General features: G+C 39.2%; 1 protein-coding gene across 2 annotated transcripts in view; it reads right to left on the reverse strand.

Annotated features, from left to right (window-relative positions):
* Window positions 1-357: 357 nt before the first annotated feature.
* CD99 (CD99 molecule) overlaps window positions 358-18,935 on the reverse strand; it is a 29,541-nt gene continuing 10,963 nt past the window's right edge. Inside the window, exons 2-11 of one of the 2 annotated variants that reach the window (XM_017816719.1) lie at window positions 10,141-10,176; window positions 9,731-9,790; window positions 9,228-9,260; window positions 8,289-8,330; window positions 8,114-8,146; window positions 6,684-6,755; window positions 5,107-5,148; window positions 4,471-4,581; window positions 3,663-3,716; window positions 358-477 (exon numbers count right to left, since the gene is read on the reverse strand). In XM_017816719.1, the coding sequence (XP_017672208.1) occupies window positions 452-477; window positions 3,663-3,716; window positions 4,471-4,581; window positions 5,107-5,148; window positions 6,684-6,755; window positions 8,114-8,146; window positions 8,289-8,330; window positions 9,228-9,260; window positions 9,731-9,790; window positions 10,141-10,176 (509 nt within the window). In that variant the 3' untranslated portion in view covers window positions 358-451. Of the gene's footprint in view, window positions 478-3,662; window positions 3,720-4,470; window positions 4,582-5,106; window positions 5,149-6,683; window positions 6,756-8,113; window positions 8,147-8,288; window positions 8,331-9,227; window positions 9,261-9,730; window positions 9,791-10,140; window positions 10,177-18,935 lie in introns of both variants that reach the window. The other variant, XM_017816718.1, reaches the window with a different exon arrangement.

Raw genomic sequence — 18,935 nt, forward strand, 5'->3', positions numbered from 1 at the left:
ACAATATACACCAGGCTGGTTGGTTGGCACACTCACTGCACACGGGGTATTTAAAAAAAATGCTTGTACTGCCTGAAAACAATGACATAACAAAACCTTAATTGCTTTTGTTTTTGGAGAGGTAAGGAAAAGTTAAACATACCGAATGCACTTGAGACACACCCAGTTGTCAGAGGAGCAAAGGCAAGAATGTAAAGGTACAACAGACTTCTACACTCCTGTCATTAAGGCCATGTATTGGTGTGCAACAATGCTTCACAGGGCTAACCATACAGAAGTACTCAGGTCTAAGTCACACTCCCGGAGATGTTTCAAACAAGAACAGTTTTCTAATGCAACTTCAGACTCTGCTGTTTACTTTATGCTTTTTTTGTGTCCATTTTTTTTTTCAGGCAGAAGGCAGGCTCTCTATCCAGTTTCAAGATCTGTTCTTCATCGCGTTTTCTTTAATTTAGTTCTCCAGAAGTGTGCGCTGAACTAAGAAGTGAAAAACAATTCAAGATTAGTACACTAAGTTCATGGACATTATAAGTTATTTAATAGTTCATGCAGACAACAAAGTTTCAGTAGGCATTTGGCACTGTGTGATAAATTCAGGTAAGCAGAGCTTGATTCTGTGAAGCCAAAACACTGCACATCAAGGTATATTACATGCCAGATTTCTCACTCAAATAACCACATCCTACTACATCAGAGAATGTATCTACATTTGCAGTTTCAGGCTTGCAGTTTTTGCAGATGCCAACATGAAATGGTGTACAGACTGTGTAAATAATGGAAAAGTAGGTTACTGAAACAAGGTGTCTAGGTTAACTATATTTTCAGGAAGTCAAAGATAAGCCTACATAAAATTTTAAAAACATAAATCTATTCTGCTGTGCCATCTGACCTGGCTTCATAAAAGACCTCTTTTAAACTAGAAGCTGTGTAGGTACACCAGCACTCTATTACCAGAAGCAGAGCTGACATCTGCTGACTCCCAGAACTTAGATCAGGAGCAGCACCATTCTGACCATGGATGCCCAGTTTCTTGGCTCAAAACATGATCATGCTTGTCTGCAAAATATAGTAGAGGTACGAAATATGGGATGTAATGTGACATCAATACGTAGGTAGGAATAATCATATATGATAACATCCTGAGTTTGACTTTACTGGTTAAAATAAAATATGCATCATCTGACACATTTCACATTTGAGTTCTGATGAATCTTGAATTTTAGGATATTCCAACTACGACTCATATTTTTAACTGCCTTTGGTATAGGTCTTTGAATGATCCTACTTGCTTCACTAATGCATTGCTGAATTGAGGATACCTGCCTATCTCCAGTCCTGACAGCCAGTCACAAGAAAATGATGTGCCCTTGAGAGTTTTATACATTTAACAGCTTAAAGGAAAAGTGTTTATAAAGATGACCATAAGCCAGATGAAAGTTTTTAGCAAACAGATGAAATACCTGAGAAAAATAAGATATAACTGTTGGGGTTTTTAATTACATAAAACCCAGAAATAATTCTGTAGATTTTAAACTCACAGAAGAATATACTGAAAATATATACTGCTTTGGTATTTTAATATTCAGTATTTCAAAAACACTCAGTAAACTTCAGCACGAGGTTATACTACTTCTTCCTCTGTTGACCAGTCACAAGGGCTAGAAGACCAAGTTTTCACCTATACCATTCCCTCCAGAACTATCTATGGCTTTCCCAGAGTTAAACACCTGTTCTATCAGCCAAGTACCCTAGACCACCATAAGTGAAGGGTGAGGTTGTAAAAGTTTTTGTTGCTTTAAAAGAGACCTTTCACAGGTGCCACCTTTATAGAAAGATCAGTTACGTGATGGTTCTTTCATACAAGAATCATTCCCTGTTCCCAACAGAAAATGCTTTAGTTACAACAAAGCGAGTTTAGTCCTACTCGCCTCCAGTGTAGTTACATCTCTATTCTGATGCCTCAGAGCTTTTTGGTTTTTTTTAACTTTTGTAGATCTTAGAAGTAGTTGTGTAGTAAATGTAGATTTTAATGCAGCTGTATTATACTCCTTACCCTGTAGCATAACAGTTACACATACCCAACCCTGTTACCCCATTTCATATCAATCCCTCTAAATTCTGTTAGTGTGTTTAGTCTTATTTTCAAGGTAGAATTGTAGAAAAACACTTCTGTTTAAGAACACAGCACCATAAACCTGGACTAGGAGGTATCACACAAACACAGTAACCTTCAAGCCCAGAACTCTGGAGGAGCTCCAAGGACTATGCGTGCTGTGAAGAAGATGAAGATGAGGAAGAAGGGGTCCCAAAGATCCCAAACTCAATTCCTAAAGGGGCACGTCGGGGGGCAGAATGGGGCAGAACCAGGGATGGACAGACCTGGGATTGGATGGACCTTATTATAAAATCATAGAACCACTGTTTGGGTGCACACATGTGCTGCGTATTCCCCTGGCCTGAGGCTAATTAAAGGACCAACTCCTTTTATCTTATCTTATACACTAAATTGGCCTGGAGCCTTTTTCTCCACGGTCTCTTTAGGCAACAATTCAAACATAATTATTTTTAATATACATTCTTGCAGAGTTCTGTATCAGTTTGTAATCAGAAAAGGTTTCAGATTCCAATCAGAAACAACACAGACCAATAAACTGCTAATTGCAGTTATGTATTACACTAAAGGAGTAGGTTTGTGTTTTCATAATTGTCTTTAATAATACTTCTGCAGAGAAAATTCAGTTCTTTACTTTCTCTAAGCTCCTGTATTTCAATGACTTCTCAAGGCAATCAACCAATCTCTTCAAAGAATAAAAAACCAGAGAAGAGTGGCCACATTTTCACAATGCAATTCTTGAGTTAGTTCCAAGTTTGTTGTCATGGTAAAATCATAGAATCACAGAATTGTTTATTTTGGAAAACACCTCTAAGATCATCAAGTTTAACCATTAACCCTGCACTCCCAAGTCCACCACAGAATCATGTCCCCAAGTGCCACATCTACACATCTTTTAAATACCTCCAGGGATGGCAACTCCTCAACTTCCCCAAGCAGTCTGTTCCAATACTTGACAACCCTTTTTGTGAAGAATTTTTTCCAAATATCCTATATAAACCTCCCCTGGCACAACTTGAGGCCATTTCCTCTTGTCCTATCACTTGTTACCTGGGAGAAGAGGCCTCCATACAACCTCCTTTCAGGTAGCTGTAGAAAGCAATAAGGTGCCCCCTGAACCTCCTTTTCTCCAGGCTTTTCTCCCAGCTCCTCTCTCAGTCGATTCTTCTAAGAGGCTCCAGACCCTTTACCAGTTCTGTTGCCTTTCTCTGGACACACACCAGCACCTCAATGTCTTTCTTGTAAGTGAGATGCCCAAAACTGAGCACAGGACTCAAGGTGTGGCATCATCAGTGCTGAGCACAGAGGGACAATCACTTCCCTAGTCCTGCTGGCCACACTATTTCTGATACAAGCCAGGATGCCATTGGCCTTCTTGGCCATCAGGACACACTGCCGGATCATATTCTGCCAAAATTGATAGTTATAAGTATTTTTTTTTTAAACAAAACAGCGCAAATAATTTTCTCCACTATGTTAGATGTCAATAAAGTGCATTTAATAGGATCCCCATCAAAAAATTGATTTTCCATCTAGATTCTTGTCTTACCAGGTGGCTCAGATTGTGCTCCCCTATGACTATCCATATTCACATTCTCTTCATCTGCTGGGAAACAAAGAGATGTTTAGCGTTCAAATTCTCTTATATTCAAAGTTATTGATTAATAGAGATAATTTGACATAAGAAACAGCATTGAAGAAAATGGGCTACCTGCTGGTAGTTGAGTTGTCCTTGTTTTGCCTGCATGTTCACTTTAACATGCATGGTAGAGATGTTACTCAGTTTCCAAATTTCCCAAATTACAAAACAGCAGTGCCTGGCAGGATGACTGCACTACCTCACACCAAATAGTCAGAAAGACTGAAAGAGACAAAACCAAAGCTTCTGCCCCTCCTATCACCCACAGGATTCCCAAAGTTCTCTGATCTAAGTTATATCTTATTTAGATGGAAATAAAGCAGATAGCAAGACAAAGGCAAAATTTACAAAATTAGAAATGACAAGGTATTTTATGACAAGGTATTTTTTCCGCATGAAAATAGTCTCAAATCCTCAATCAATTTTCCTTAAAAAGTATTTTCTTGCAGTCTCTCCTGCTTATGTTTTAATAAGAAGTGCTTTTATTTTAGGAATGTAAAGCCTTAAGTTCTTCTGTCTCTGAAAGTCTAATTTTTAGGCAAGGCATTCCTCAGTCACCCTGTCTTAGATGATTAGTAAGAAAGGTTACTCCCTGTGACCATAAATTCACTGGGCTATTAAAACTACCTTATGCATAGGATCAGTTTCTAGTCCCCATATAAATACAAAAACACATTTCTTTAGACAGTAGAAAATAAAATTAATTTAGAATTCTTACCGCTTTGTTTGAAACAGAGTTTCTTCTTCTGGTAAGCAATGAAACTAGATACTGCTCCAATTACAGTAGCAGCCACAGCACTTACAATTCCAGCTATTGCTCCCTGAGAAGCTGAAAAAAACAGAGGTTTGTATACATTTTTCAGAATTGAAAGCCATGTCAAAATTGTATTGTTTCAAAGTAAACCCTATGAACACCTCCAAAAATCATTAAACTGAAATTACATGAAACTGTAATCATCAACTCTGTCTTTATGCATAATGAAAAGTGATTTGTCTCATTTTATAACCATTGATTTCTTAGCAATGCCTGTTGTTAAGGAACTTAAGCACTCCTGTTCTAATTTCCACTAATTAAAAACGCTACCCTTTCATGGCAATATCTACTTTCCCTGCGTGCGATCACTGCACCAGCATCTCTGAGACCTTAACAATTATGATTTATTTGCAACATAGAGATTTTAAAGGATTATGAAAGCAGAGCTTGAAAGTAAGAATTCCACATTCCACAAAAATTTTTAAGTTGTAACCCACTCCCAGTAGTCAACATTCTAGCAGAAGATGAGCAACACAGAAAACTCCAGAAAACAAATTCATATATCCAGATGCCATCATACACACAAATTCATGCATTTACCCTCATCTTCTTGGCCATTATTTGGAGTTTGGCCCCTTCGTTCTGTAAAAACAAACAGAAAGGTTACATTTTACATGTCTAAAGAACAGTCATATCATAATTGACAACCCTTTTGCCAATTAATTATCCAAAATTACAAACCATCTATTATATCCATACTCTGGCATTCAAACTTTCTGCTTTCAAAGTACTGGTCATGGTGGTGTCAACTACAGCCTTGAGTACTCAGCACTTCTACAAAATGAGCACAGAGTACTTGTAAAATCTGGTTTAACCAACTTGTGCACCACCACAGAACACTCCGTGGAGAGGAACAGTGTATAACTTCAGAGTAACACTCAGCTGTATTTCCACGGAAACAACTATCTTTTCCTAAAATCCCAGCCTCGTTTACTAAATACTTCTGCAATTCCCTTTGCAAGCAAGACAGATGTTCTATAAATACTAACTATATTTGTCACAATGCAACTTGCACCACTGCAGCAGGAACCCGTGCAGATCAAAACACCCACAAGTCTCCACAGATATTTCTTGCCCCTGCCAATTTTCAAGATACTGCCCCAAACGTAGCTTGAAAGGTGAAAGCTACCCAAAAAAGTGGCATAGGTAATCTCTGTCTAGGATAACTCTCTGAAGAAGTCAGTAACCATTGGCACACCTCAAACCCCATCAAGATACTTCAGCTAACTCTGATCTGGAAATAATAAAGTTTCAGTAACGCACACAGGGATGATCAGACACATCCCAAGGATGACCATTACTGCAGCCTGGTTGCAGTGACCACCTCTGTACTGAGCTGAGCCACAATGATTAGAAATGTCAAATTATTGAAAGAAAGTCTGGCAAACTGTGAAACGGTTTCATTCTGCTCAGAGTAGATACACCCTACAAAGAATCATATGGTTGGAAAGGATCTTAAAGATCATCTAGTTCCAACCCCCCTGCCATGGGCAGGAACACCTTTCACTAGACTGGGATACTCACAGCTCCATCCAAGTTGGCCTCAAAACACTTCTAAGGATGGGGCATCCACAACTTCTCTGGGCAACCTGTTCCAGTGCCTCACCACTCTCACAGTAAAAAGTGAAGATTAAGAATCACTTGGAAGTGTAAGGATCAGTTCATCCTTTGGCACAAAGCACATTTTTGAGAACATGGGGTGGATCTTCTTCTGGCCCACCTTCAGACCTTCTAACTACAAGAGCTAAAAGAAACTGACAGTATGTCACAGAAGATCTAAAAATAGCACCTGGAGGACCTTAAGAACTATATTTATGGCAAATTATGAAGTAAGTACCACATTCATGTCTCAGTTTAAAAAGCCATCCTTCTTAGTATAACAGTAAAAATCATGGAAGTTTTACCTCTAGACAAGTTTTACCTCTTAATTATTTGGGGTGGGTTTTTTTGGTAGAGACGGAACACATTACTTTTGAATTCAAAGATATGCTCTTAAGTTTCAGATACCAGAACTAAAGGTGTTACAAATTAGAGCATGTTAACCAGCTTGGGAGCAAGATTTTATTGAAAACTCAGGTAACCACAGAAACAATATGAAGCACGACCTACTGTCTTACCATTGCTGCCACTCCCATCACCTCCTCCTTTTGGCGAAGTGCCATCAAGTAGATCTGCATCATCAAATGTGCCTATAAAAAATGTAAATAGCATTACCTTACTTGTTTTAAGTTCAGTGAAAAGACACCTCAAGGCACATAATGACATGGAAATTTTCTCAAGATCGTTCAGTTGAATTTGTCGTGGTTTTAGGCTTAGCATCATAGTCACAATATGCTCACATTTTAAAAGCCCTCACAATGTCAAGTCCCTTCAGCTGAGCACTACACAGTTTGACAGCAGTACTCCTGCCTCCAGACTTTCTGAACAACTGCGAGAAGAGCAGAGTAGCACAAATCAGGCTAAGAAAGCAAGAAGCCCTATAAGCTACTTAATTGGAATAACCCAAGTCTCCCTATGCTGTGAAAGCAAAGAAAGGACGTGGATAGGAAAGGATCATTTCTTTTCAAGGTTGCAACTGTGAATGAATCTTCAGAGTTGGGTTTCTTAGTCACAAACAGTCCAAATGTAATTCCCTTCTCTGATTTATTGCAGGACATTGGTCTAGTCCCTCTCCATTTCCACTGAACCTTACCTTACGGAGCATTCCCTTCCCCCTCATGGGACCTTCTCCCCCTTCCCTCTGCTGCCAAATGAATCCTTAGTTTATGCAAAGCAAATATGTTTCAAGTAGCAAAATTAAAAGTATTGCATCAGAGGATGTTTTAGTTGGGTGGCGAAAGCACTGTACTGAGGCATGCAAGACCCAAATTCAAGTATCTGCTGCAAATCAGAAAGAACAAGAACCAAGGCTTGCATTCCAGTTAAGGACTCTTTACCACAATGTTCATGGATAATGGCATTTTCACAACTGCATCGATCTAAATCTGTTTTGTTCTGGGTTAGGCAAAGACCTCTAAAGCACAACAGGCAGGGAAGGACATGTATCTAAGCCTATCTTTCAAATACAAATAATTGTATTACTTAACTGGGCCTTTAAAAAAAAACCCACCATTCCAAAACAACCCTTTAACTTGGAGCTTTATCTTTAATTTAGATCCTTTAAGAACAAAGATCATAGGCAGTTCCTATTTACCTTCTGGCATGACTAGAAGGGATTCAGTTTGTAAAGACGAAAGAACTCAATCCAATACATGGGTGCTCCACCACAGGCAGCCAAGCACAGCATTGCCCAAAGCACACAGACACTCTGTCCCATCCTGCCTCCTCCCTACACCATCCTGCTTTTAAGTGAAAGTGCCTCAACAGGTTTGTTACGGAATTTCAAGACTGCTGCAAAGTTTATTTGCAAGACAACTTTTCCTCAATCCTCAGTGTTTATCCAGTGCAACATCTGACATAGAGAGCAGCCAATTAACACAGATCAATTAGCAGAAGTGTAACTGAGACAGTAAAACCCTGATTCAGGAGTTTGTGCTAGAAGCCTTACCAGTGTCTTTGGGTTGATCTCGCTTGGGGTTATCTACATGCAGAAGAGAGATTTAAGGAAAAAAAAAGAAAAAAAAGGTTAAGATATAAAAACTGGACTACAATACAGTAATGTTGAAAGGAACTGGGACAGATTAACGAATACTCTTCAGAAATTCCTGTTAGGTCAGTCTTACCAGTGTCTCTAGGTTTTGCAGGAGAATTTGGCTTGGGACCATCTGTAAACAAGTAAAGAGTTAGAATAAGTTACTCGTGTGAAGAGAACAAAAGCAGAGCATGCAATGACCTTGAAAGACTATTTGACCTAAAAAAATGGTATCAAAACTTCCCCATGTCATTTTTCCTTTCACTAACTAATGTTGTATTTGTTTGGTTATTTTAGCTAAACACTGTATTTTAATGCAACTAACAGTGTTTCTGCTATATTAACCTGTATGTCAGATCCTTGCTATAACAAACATATACAGAAGAACTCAAGTGTTAAGCAGCATTTTAATTTGCACATTGTATTTCAAAGGCTGAAATTCTTTACATTTTTCTATCAGGTACAGATTACTTGGTTGTTTTCTCTTTTAAAATTACTGGGTTTTAACCAATAATAAAAGTTGGTACCTCACTTAAAAAGAATAGAATTAAAAATATGGCCCCCACAATGACATTTCATTTAGCTTGCTACAAAATTGGAGAATAAGAGATCTTAGTAATTTGTTCTGTATTTGATCACAGTCTTCACATCGGAAAGAGTATTTTCCCTCAAATTATTTCTAACATATTGATGTTTACTTGTGCTACTAAAATTACTTCTATAAAGGAAGAGATTACTTCAGATTTAAAAACTACTTCCATAAGTAATAGTTTATGGAATTAGTGCCATCTAGTGAAGATACAACAATGAAACATGTAGGACTTGGCTAAGAAATTATTGAAATTCATACAGTTTTTGTGATCTAGAACCTTTAAAATGAAAGTAAATAAACATAACTAGACTGCAATTATTTTATCTGCAGTCTGCTACCTTAATCAACTCAGTGCCCTTTATTACATTTACGTCATAAAGCACGAATGGACATTGCACAAATACCTTTGAGCAGTATCCAGGAAAACATGATACTTACCAGGATGAAGAGCATCATCCAAGTTAAAATCATCTACAAAGAAAGAGGGGAAGTTTTAAGTGTAATGCAAAAACTGAACTAGTTTTAGACTATTTTTACACAAAAATGCAGCTCACAATGTTTTCACCAAGAATGTAACAGCATGCTCATTCAACAGCGGCCCACAGAGGAGCCCCACAGTTACCAGGCACTATCTGCCAAACGACATGGTGCTTTTGGTGATCATGAGCTCAAGGTGAGCAAGCTCCAAACATGCAGACTGAAAGTCAACAAAAGGGGTTTTCACAGAGTCTTTAAGTTTGTGAAATCACAAAGTACATTTGTGAAAGCACTACCAGGAGACTTCAAAATTAAGAAATCCTTTTGCTTTTAGGGAACTGCTTTCTTATAGAAATATCACAACCCTGTATGCCACTATGTTGAAAAGTTCATGCCTCTCAAATTATTATGTACACTACACCTGACTTTACAATAAAAGACATTACAAGCCAATTATATCCCACCAAAGTCCTGTGGTGGTGTCTTCTGAGATGGAAGAGGCTTCTTTGTCGTCTTTATCTCTCCTGTGAGAGAAGGTTAGAGAAAAAAAAGTTAAATACTATTTAATACACTGTTCAGAAGCTACACAAAAGACAAATATATGTCTATACAATGAAAAGCACAAAATCAAATCTATACAGCAAGACAATTTCCCCTTAAAAGAAATCCTTAATTGTTCCAAAGACAAATTTGAGTTGTATGTGGTCAACATCTTGACATACCCATAGCTGAATTGTTCCACTGAGGTTTAAACCAAACATACGCAGGGAAGGTTTCATGCTTGGTCACGTAGTGATATTTGGCAACAAACAATTCAGAAGAGCATCCACTATGTTCCCGCCTACCTCCCAAAATTTGTGAGTGCAATAATTACCAAGTGCATCTTCTAAGCTGAAGTCATCAAAATTGCCTGTAGAAGATAAAAGAAACAGTAAGGACACTACTTTTTCTTATTCACACCCAACACTTATTAAAGTCATAAACATATTTCTGATCTATCTTATGTTTTCTGCTCCCTGATTCAGAATAGAATATTCTCAGCCAGGGTTGAAGACATTCTTTGCTATTTCTCCAGATCATTATCCACAGATCTCTTCAGAAAAAAAGGAACAGCTCTAAAAATTTGCTCTATAGAAAGGACCCAGAGGGCCATAAGAGTCAATATAATGAACTTAATCCTTTATTCTTGCCACTCGCTATTGCATGCTTTCTTAGTGCCATCCACAGCATATTCTTTCCCAGCCTTCTTTCCACTGAACCACAAAATGAGTAGGGGGACAGCTCCAATGCACAAGAATTTATGAGATTCAAGTGTGAAGAAGAGCCTTGGAGCACAAAGGCCATTATGGAAGTCATGTGATCAAGTACTGCTTTTAAAATCTTGGCATTAAAAATTAATTTTAATGGGTTTATCAGACTTATCTTTCCCCCTAACAAGATTAGCAGTATGAAGGTGGTTAAGATATTAGCATATATGATCTTAAGCAGTCTCTTTAACTTCCTAAAACATAGCTAAATGCAGCTGGTGCCACTATAGGCTCTCTACTCAAGGTGGATTAAATTCTATTTTCAGTCTTTAGGACAGAAACACCCACTCTTGCTATATTAAGTCAATTGGTAGAGCTACTGCTGCTTATCCAGCCAATTGCAAACACACTAACTCAATATATACATGATAAAAACTGGTTTCACAGCATAAATACAGTAGTGTGATCTCAGCAGCAGAGGCTTGTAAAATAAGTGGACAGTTAAAACAACTCTCGGGGTATTTCTGATTGTTCATTATCCCTATTTTCACTGAAACATGGAATAAGAAAATAGCATGGAAGTAGATACTGGTTATTCAAGGAAAAGACATACAAATACACTGCTTCAGCCCAATAGAAGCTGAAAGACTTTTTCTACCTACTCCTATCAAGCCAGACAGAGCAAAAGTTATTTCCAAACAGAACTACCTGAATTCAGAAGATAACTGCACAAAGCATTGGTGTGTCTGGCTTTTCCCCTAAGAATGAGGCTACCAAAGAGGCATCAGAACTGGCTACTGCAAAGTCTGAAGAGAGGAATAAAAAACAAACATTGAAATCAAACCACAAGCAGAATGTCCCTTTCACTTGCATGACAGACCAAGCTAAGACAAGGACAAGTCATGACTTTAATATCAGGATTGATGGATGCTCCTATACTTGGTGACATCTTTCCTCTTAAATGAGGTCAAAATTGAAATCTCTTTTACTTCTCAGATAACTGCACTAATAGTGCCTTTTTTTTTCCCCTGAGAAGAAAAGAGACTAAGATACATTTCTTTTTTTTTTTTTAAATAGGGAAGCTAGGAATGACAACCGGAATGGAACAAAAAAAAAAGTGTTCATCTGGCCAACTGAACCGCTACAGCAGAAACTGAAATTTGAAGTCTAAGCAGTGATTCTCATAATGTAACATTTGAACCAAGAATCACCTTGCTCACAGCCAAGTAGGGTTGCTTATCTGAAGTCAATATCATCTTGCAATACAATCTCAAAAACCTCTGTAAAATTAGAAGATGCTAAGACCCCAATGTCAGTTACTTTTGAAGTTACCCCCTTGGCTACACTACACCAAGAAACCTCCATATTAACAGGCAAAAAGAGGTCAGAACACTCAAATTTAAACAGGTATTTACATAGTTGTTCCTCAACTCTGAATTCTAGTTTATTTGTTTTCTTGAGTACATGTATCTCTCAGGCTGCAGTCCTCCTGGGAAGAAAGTCTAAGACAGGACCTGATCAGGCCTCTAAGAAGGCAGGCAGAGGGATCTGTTGAAGATGCATACTCCTCAAAACACTCTACCAGAGTAGCAACTGGAGGATGGACCATCACAAACTATTAACACTATCTGTCTCAAAGTTAAAGCTGTATCACTAAGAGAATGAACATTACACTGGTGGGTATATTTCAAGAGCCCTGTTTCTTTTTAGGAGGAGTGACAGGTGGAAAAACAAGCACATACACTCAACATTATGCTTTGGCACAGCTGAAATTTGAGGGTATTTGAAGAATTTCCCATTGCCATCATGAAACATAGTCCAGGAACTCAGAATAGTTCCAGCTGCAGTACTTAAGAGGAGGAAACCATTGTAAAAAGGGGTGCTTTCAGTGACATTGCTATTTTAAGGGATTGTTTTCACGTAAGATCTTCATGAAGAAATAATTTAGGATGTGACTGCTGACTGCCAGTCTCACAGAAGACATGCTGCTTTGACAGAGGAATAAACAAATTTGACAGTTAATAAAAGAAAAAGATCATGCTTTATTGACTGGAGAGATTCAATATTCTGCAACCACACTTCTGCTTTCTGAGCATGCAGCAAGATGCCAGAGTCCTCACATACATTACTTTTTTGAGATAAAGTAGCAGAAAATGTCAAATACTAGCTTATGAAACTGGTTACAATAATCTGCACTCTAAGGTGCTGGCAGTCTGCTTTCCCAGCAAAGAAAGGTGTTTCTCCACTGTTTATGGCAAACCTTCCTTTGTCTTTAAAGCAGCTGCTTTTACAACTGTACTCGCTCAGCTTTTGGTATGGGTGGGTCCAACTAAACTAGAAGTTCAGTGACTTAGCCTGAAAGGAGAAAAGCTCAGTACTAGGGATTCAGCTGGTTCCAGGAAAGAAATAATCAGAAAACAGGAGATAAAGCCATAGAACTAGACTAAAGGTATTATCAGGATCGAAGAAGAAAAAAAATCAGCAAGAATACACTGCACTCCCTACAGGTCTAAGGAGCACCCAGAGCAACTAAGCTTATAAGCATTTTCTTAGTCTAAGCAAAGATATTTACAAATAAAGCAGATATTATATTGCATATAAAGCATGATACAGCAGGTATTTCTAGCTCCTAGGGGCACGAGCATATTCAAGAACATTTCAGATGTGTCTACACTATTTTCCTTTCATGTCTGTAGCTCAAATACCAGGATCTCAAGAGACGGATCTTTAGAAGGCTGTCCCTAGTAACCAGCATAGTCTGTGTTAGCTGTGGGAAAAACAGTAGGTAAAACAAAAGAGCAAACGTAGGTTTTTGAATAGTTGAAGAGCTAGAGGGTATTCAGGAGATCCAAGTAACTATGCAAATAGCAGTGCTTTGTGAAGACCTATCACCGCTCTCACATACTTATTGCTACAGTATTAGTCATATTTACATTCCACTGCAGGAGCTTTGGAAACTTCCTCCCTTAGTCACGTGTATGGCGACACACCAAGAAAGGAGACTTGTGATGAATCACCACAAACCTAACTTTCTGACTTGAGCAACAGACTGCTTGAATTTTGTTTTCCTAAAAATGCGGTGTTCTCCTTCTTCCTTCCCTCCCTCTCTCCCCCACACCTTGTGCACAACAGAGTGCCACAGAGCCTGCAAGCTGCAACTGGTCTTCCAGTTGTGGGCCTATGGACCAGGTGAGAATGGTCACCTTGTCTTCATCCCACAGCTCAACATTACCTGCTACTCCATCAGTGGCTGACTAACTTACAATCAAGAAATATCTCCAGTTGGAAGGGACCCATAAGATCATCATATCCAACTCCCCGCTCCTCACAGAACTAACTAAAAACAAACCATATGAATAAGAACCTCAATCAGACACTCTTTAGACTCTGTCAGGCTTGGTGCCATGACCACTTCCTTCCTGCCTTTTGCAGTGCCCAATCATCCTCTCAGAGAAGAACCTGCTCAAGGTCCAATCTGAACTTTCCCTGATGCAGCTTCATTCCATTTCCTTGCATCCTGCTGGTGGTAACCAGAGAAAGTAGATCAGAACCTCTGCCTCTACTGCCCACTTGAACAAGCTGCAGACTGCTATGTCGCCACCCCTCAGCTTTCCCTTCTCCAAGCTGAACAAACCGAGCGACCTCAGCCATTCCTAGTAAATCTTGCCCTTGAGGCCTTTCACCATCTTGGGCACCTCCTCTAGACATATCCCAATAGTTTGGTCTTTTTATTGCACTGAGGCTCCTAAAACTGTACACAAGGACTTGAGCTGAGGCCGCACCAGCGCAGAATAGAGTGGGACAATCACCTCCCCCAACCAGCCAGCATTGCTGTTCTTGATGCACCTCAGGGCACAACTTGCCCTTCTGGCTGCCAGGCTGTCAGACTGTTGACTCATGTTCAACTTGCCATCAACTCAACCCCTCAGATCTCTTTCAGCAGGTTGCTTTCCAGCCTCTTGTCTCCAGTTTTTACACAGAACCAGGATTATCCTAACCCAGGTGCAGAATCTGGCACTTGCTCTTGTTAAATCTCATACAGTTTGTGACTGCCCAACTGGTGTCTGTCCTGCTCCCTAGCCACTTATTTTCATGAAATATGTAAAAATCTTGAGCTCAAAGAGGCCCCTCTTCCCTGTAGAGTTTGCACAAGGTTTGGCAGCAGTCTTGCAGGACAAGGATACTGGTAGCCACAAAGGCACAAACTCGGGAAACCAGGCGAAAAGCAGCTTTTCCAACTTCCAGCAGGAAAACTGGGTAACTGGATTTTATACTCTCATGCCTTGTGCTCCTTCTTCTTGGGGACTGAAAACCCAAGGAGTAGAAATATTCAACACATAATCATAACAGAACCTACAGAAAATACAGAAAGGCCAACACACTGGAACTTGTTCAAAAAACACTTTAAATATGAGAACATAGACATCCCATCCCTTACAATTTTTTTTAACCTTAACAGCACTTGATTTCAATCCAGGTTTTGCCCCACCAGCATTAGTTATCTACTAATAAAAAATTTCTACTGTTCAGCTCACATTTTGACAATTATTTTCCAGTATGTCCTAAGGCGAAACCAAGAGAAGCAATTTAATTACAAAAAACCCGGGAGAAAGGTGACTTGGCTCTCCATATCTCACTCTAAGAACTGTATCTCTAATGTTTTAAATGGAGAACGTGAAACATGAAAACTACTTGCAGCTAGGTAGTTAACAGAGGAATGTACTTAAAACTATACTCTTTCTTCTCAGCCAGTGCAGAGGTTTGCAGGTGAGACCTCTGCATATGGCAATGCAGACAGGATGTTTACTCCCACTGCCAAGCAGCAGTTTATCCCTGCCCAGAGTCTCATCTCACACTGTTGATTTCAAATCCTGTCCCTCCTACAACTACCGACCTATCAATGCTGCTTTTCAAGTTTGCTTTCTCTGCAGAGCAAGAGAAAACAAAAAACTTTGCATAAAATTTTGTTTAGCAGAATGAAGCCCCTTCCTGCTTAAAACAAATATGCCCCAAACACCAATAACAACTGTAAATCAGCCAAAAAAGCAAAGACAATTTTTTTTTACATCTGGAGAGTGTCTGCTTTCTGCATATCTGGAGCATTTACCAATGTAACTGATGGGAATAAAGTCAGCTAAATCTCCACCGGAACGAATAAAAAAATTTATTTCCTCTTCAAAGACATGTATAAGACTGCCCTAAAAACGATCATATTTCGTTTTTGTACAGTGATAGAAAAGTTTTTTCCCTGAAAAGTTACTTTATTTGCACGTATCTTGAAAACACAGTTCACAAAAAGTTAGACAATTATGTAGCCTAATCTTTCTGTGATCTAGCTGCTAAAAAGAGAGTTTAGACTTATTTGTGCTTTATTTTAATTTGAATTACTAACTATTCCTTCTGTTCAAAAATGGCAACTTAATATTTTTAAAAGCCTACAAGGCTACATTTTGACTCAAACTATTTACTTTAGCTGTAGTCATGGGAGGGTTTTTTAACAAAACATAGTAAAACAAGCCATTTACCAGAGATGAAAACAACCATATTTTGAAGCAATTTGGGGAATTTTGCTTGCTTAAAATTTTCCCATGCACTGGGCAACTTTTGTTGCCCCTTTGAGAAAGTAGGAAAATATAATAAGGCTCTTAGAGCTCTTATTAACGAGAAGCAGAGTTTTCTGGGGGAGGATTTGACACAGGAGTAAGAGGACAGAATGAATAGCTCTGAATCAGCAGAAGGCATACAGAAGAACTGAGTCAGTTGCAAAGCTAGACAATTAACACGATGGCGACAGTCCTGTCAAATGCAGAGCTGCTTATACAGAAATAAGAAGGGGTGAAAGAGAACTATACAAAAGTAAGAACTCCTGTGACTCCCTTCAATCAAGTAGTGAGGATAAAAGCAAATATTTGGCATCTTAATCACAACCCACCCAGTGATGAGTTGTCTACTGCAGTCTGATTCTTTTCTTACAGTCTGTAATTCTTCATATTCATAACCAATGTGACCACCCCCCCTCCAATCTACAGCTGGGATGCTGGGTGATAACCCTCAGTGGCAAAACAGCACCAAACAGAAGAGCCACAGGTCCCAGATCTTCTCCTTAAGCTTAAAAGCGCTTCCAAGGCACTGTCACTAACAGCAGCTTGGGAAGAGCTGAAGCATATTCTACACTCTGGGGAAAGCTGTTTTGTTGCAGAGAGTACTGCCCCCACACGTCCAAAATAAGCAAAACCCAGCTGACCACAGACCTGGGCAACTTTCAGTGGCTGACCCTGCTGGAGCAGGGAGTGAGACTGAAAGGTCTCCAGAGGCCTCCTCCAGCCTCAGCACCCTGAGGTTCTATGACATGGGCCCATTCTAGTCACGGGACTAAACTCCTTGTGCTACAAAAGTCACAGAATTACAAATAAAATAAGTCACTGCCCATCTGCAATTCTTTATACATATGAGAACTGAAACACATTCCTCTGTTTCCCAAAGCTTGTAAGCAGAAACCTAAGGTACACTAACAAAAGCTGTTAGAAGAACATTTGGGTGACAGAAGCATGGTACTTTCATCAAGAAATTACAAGATTAAGTTTTGGGGGCACTGAAATAGGAAGCAGAAAGAGAAGAAAGGGGTTTTGCAAAATTCAGTAAAGGTGCTGAATCCCAATGACAACACATAAAAAGTTACTGGACATATTTATTTGATTTTTGCACATTATTTCTTACTTGTAATTTCAGGAGGGCCTGATCCCAATTCAAGACTGTGTCATACACTATGCATATTGCTATTCCGTCTATGTACTTGGCCTTACCAAGCATAAACACATTACTAAAATTAGTGAGCATTTTAATGAAGTATTTTCTAGATAGCAAATATTTAGTTTCCTTTTTTGTCAATTCAGGGTCTATGGCAAAACGCAACTGGCAGACAGAAGCATCATCTTGTCTGTATCCATGCGTAGCATACCCTTCAAAAAGATCACAGGTGTTTGGTTAAACATTGCCTCACCTTAAGTTATTAAAGCCCGCATGTTTGGTCCTTGCACTTGCATGCTGAAATTTTCACCCTTCTAGGTAACTGGTCTTGAGTTCCTGGCATCCTTTCTCATAACAGCTCTAAACTACACTGATGTCACTGTATGCATTAAGCATGAAGTTACTTGATGTCAGCAAGGCCAGCCCTGGGGCCACTACTGCCACTGCCTTCTCTTGCATCAACAAAGCACCTGCAGAAGCCAGCCCTGTCCTTTGGCCCCTGGAGCAGGCAAGGATTACCCCTGTCCCTCTTCCCAGGTCTCAACATAATCAGTATTCCCCTAGGGAGGCTAACAGTGGTCCAACACACCCCTGATTTCCACAACTGCCTCTTGAGAAACCTGTGCCAGGGTTGGATAAGGAGTTCTGAAGCAGTCAGGAAAACTTATTCTCAAATCTCACCAAGATCAAGCAGGCACCGTGTACCTACTTTGCATTCAGCCTTTTGAAATTCTGTCCTAGCATAAGAAATGTCAGTATCTCATTTTTATAAACCTAAGAAACCAAAAGTCTTTACGTACATGTTGCTCACAGTCTACAGCTTCAAAGTTTAAGCTGCTCAAGAGACAGGATTTTAAGCTTTCAGAAAGCTAACAAGCTTTCTGACAGCTACTACTCACATAGCCTAAATTTTCATAACCAGGTGCATTCTTACCACAAGGCTCAAATTTACTTGTTATGTAAGTTCTCTTCCTTAACTATTACATCAATCAGTCTTTGTAGTATTGAAGTATATTAACTTTGTTAATGTATATTTCACATTATACACTGCAATGCAGCAAGGTAGTGGAATTTTACTGAAGACTTTGGTATTGTTCATGCTTATGTAAAAGGACAGCTCAGCCCTGTAAATAATAATTTTATACCTTGGAAGCTTGGAGTTGTCCACAAAGGATAAAATATATGCCTGATAACTGCATCCTAGCCCCTCTAACACCTCTCTGAAATCCTCCCATCATTTGCTGGCATCATAGATAAGTAACTAAAGTGAGTCTGACTTCAAGAATGTCTGGATCAGCTGAAAATCAGCAAGAAATATAGGTGCTTTGCAAAGTATTACTACAATTAGTATTCAGTACTGTGGATGTCAGTGAGTAGTCAAATTTTCTTATACTTGAACATTTAAAACCTACAAGAACCCTACGTAAAACCGCATTGGGGTGCCCCAATTTGGCTAGGATACCTCGTGTGCATAAGTAAGTATTTACCCTTGTAATTCTGTATTTTGCACCCTAGCCTCTCTCTTCAGTAGGTAAGGGCCTGTTGCAAATTTTTGATAACATTCTCCAGAGGTCAAAGTCACTATTCTCAGCACCCCTCCTTCTTCCAGTGCCAAAGAGTCTAGTTACTTCTCCAGGATTTCTGCACTTACATCTAGAAATACCTTCAGTAGTTC

This window comes from Lepidothrix coronata, unplaced genomic scaffold, assembly GCF_001604755.1.
Source record: "Lepidothrix coronata isolate B3197 unplaced genomic scaffold, Lepidothrix_coronata-1.0 Scaffold57, whole genome shotgun sequence".
NCBI classification, from domain to species: domain Eukaryota; kingdom Metazoa; phylum Chordata; class Aves; order Passeriformes; family Pipridae; genus Lepidothrix; species Lepidothrix coronata.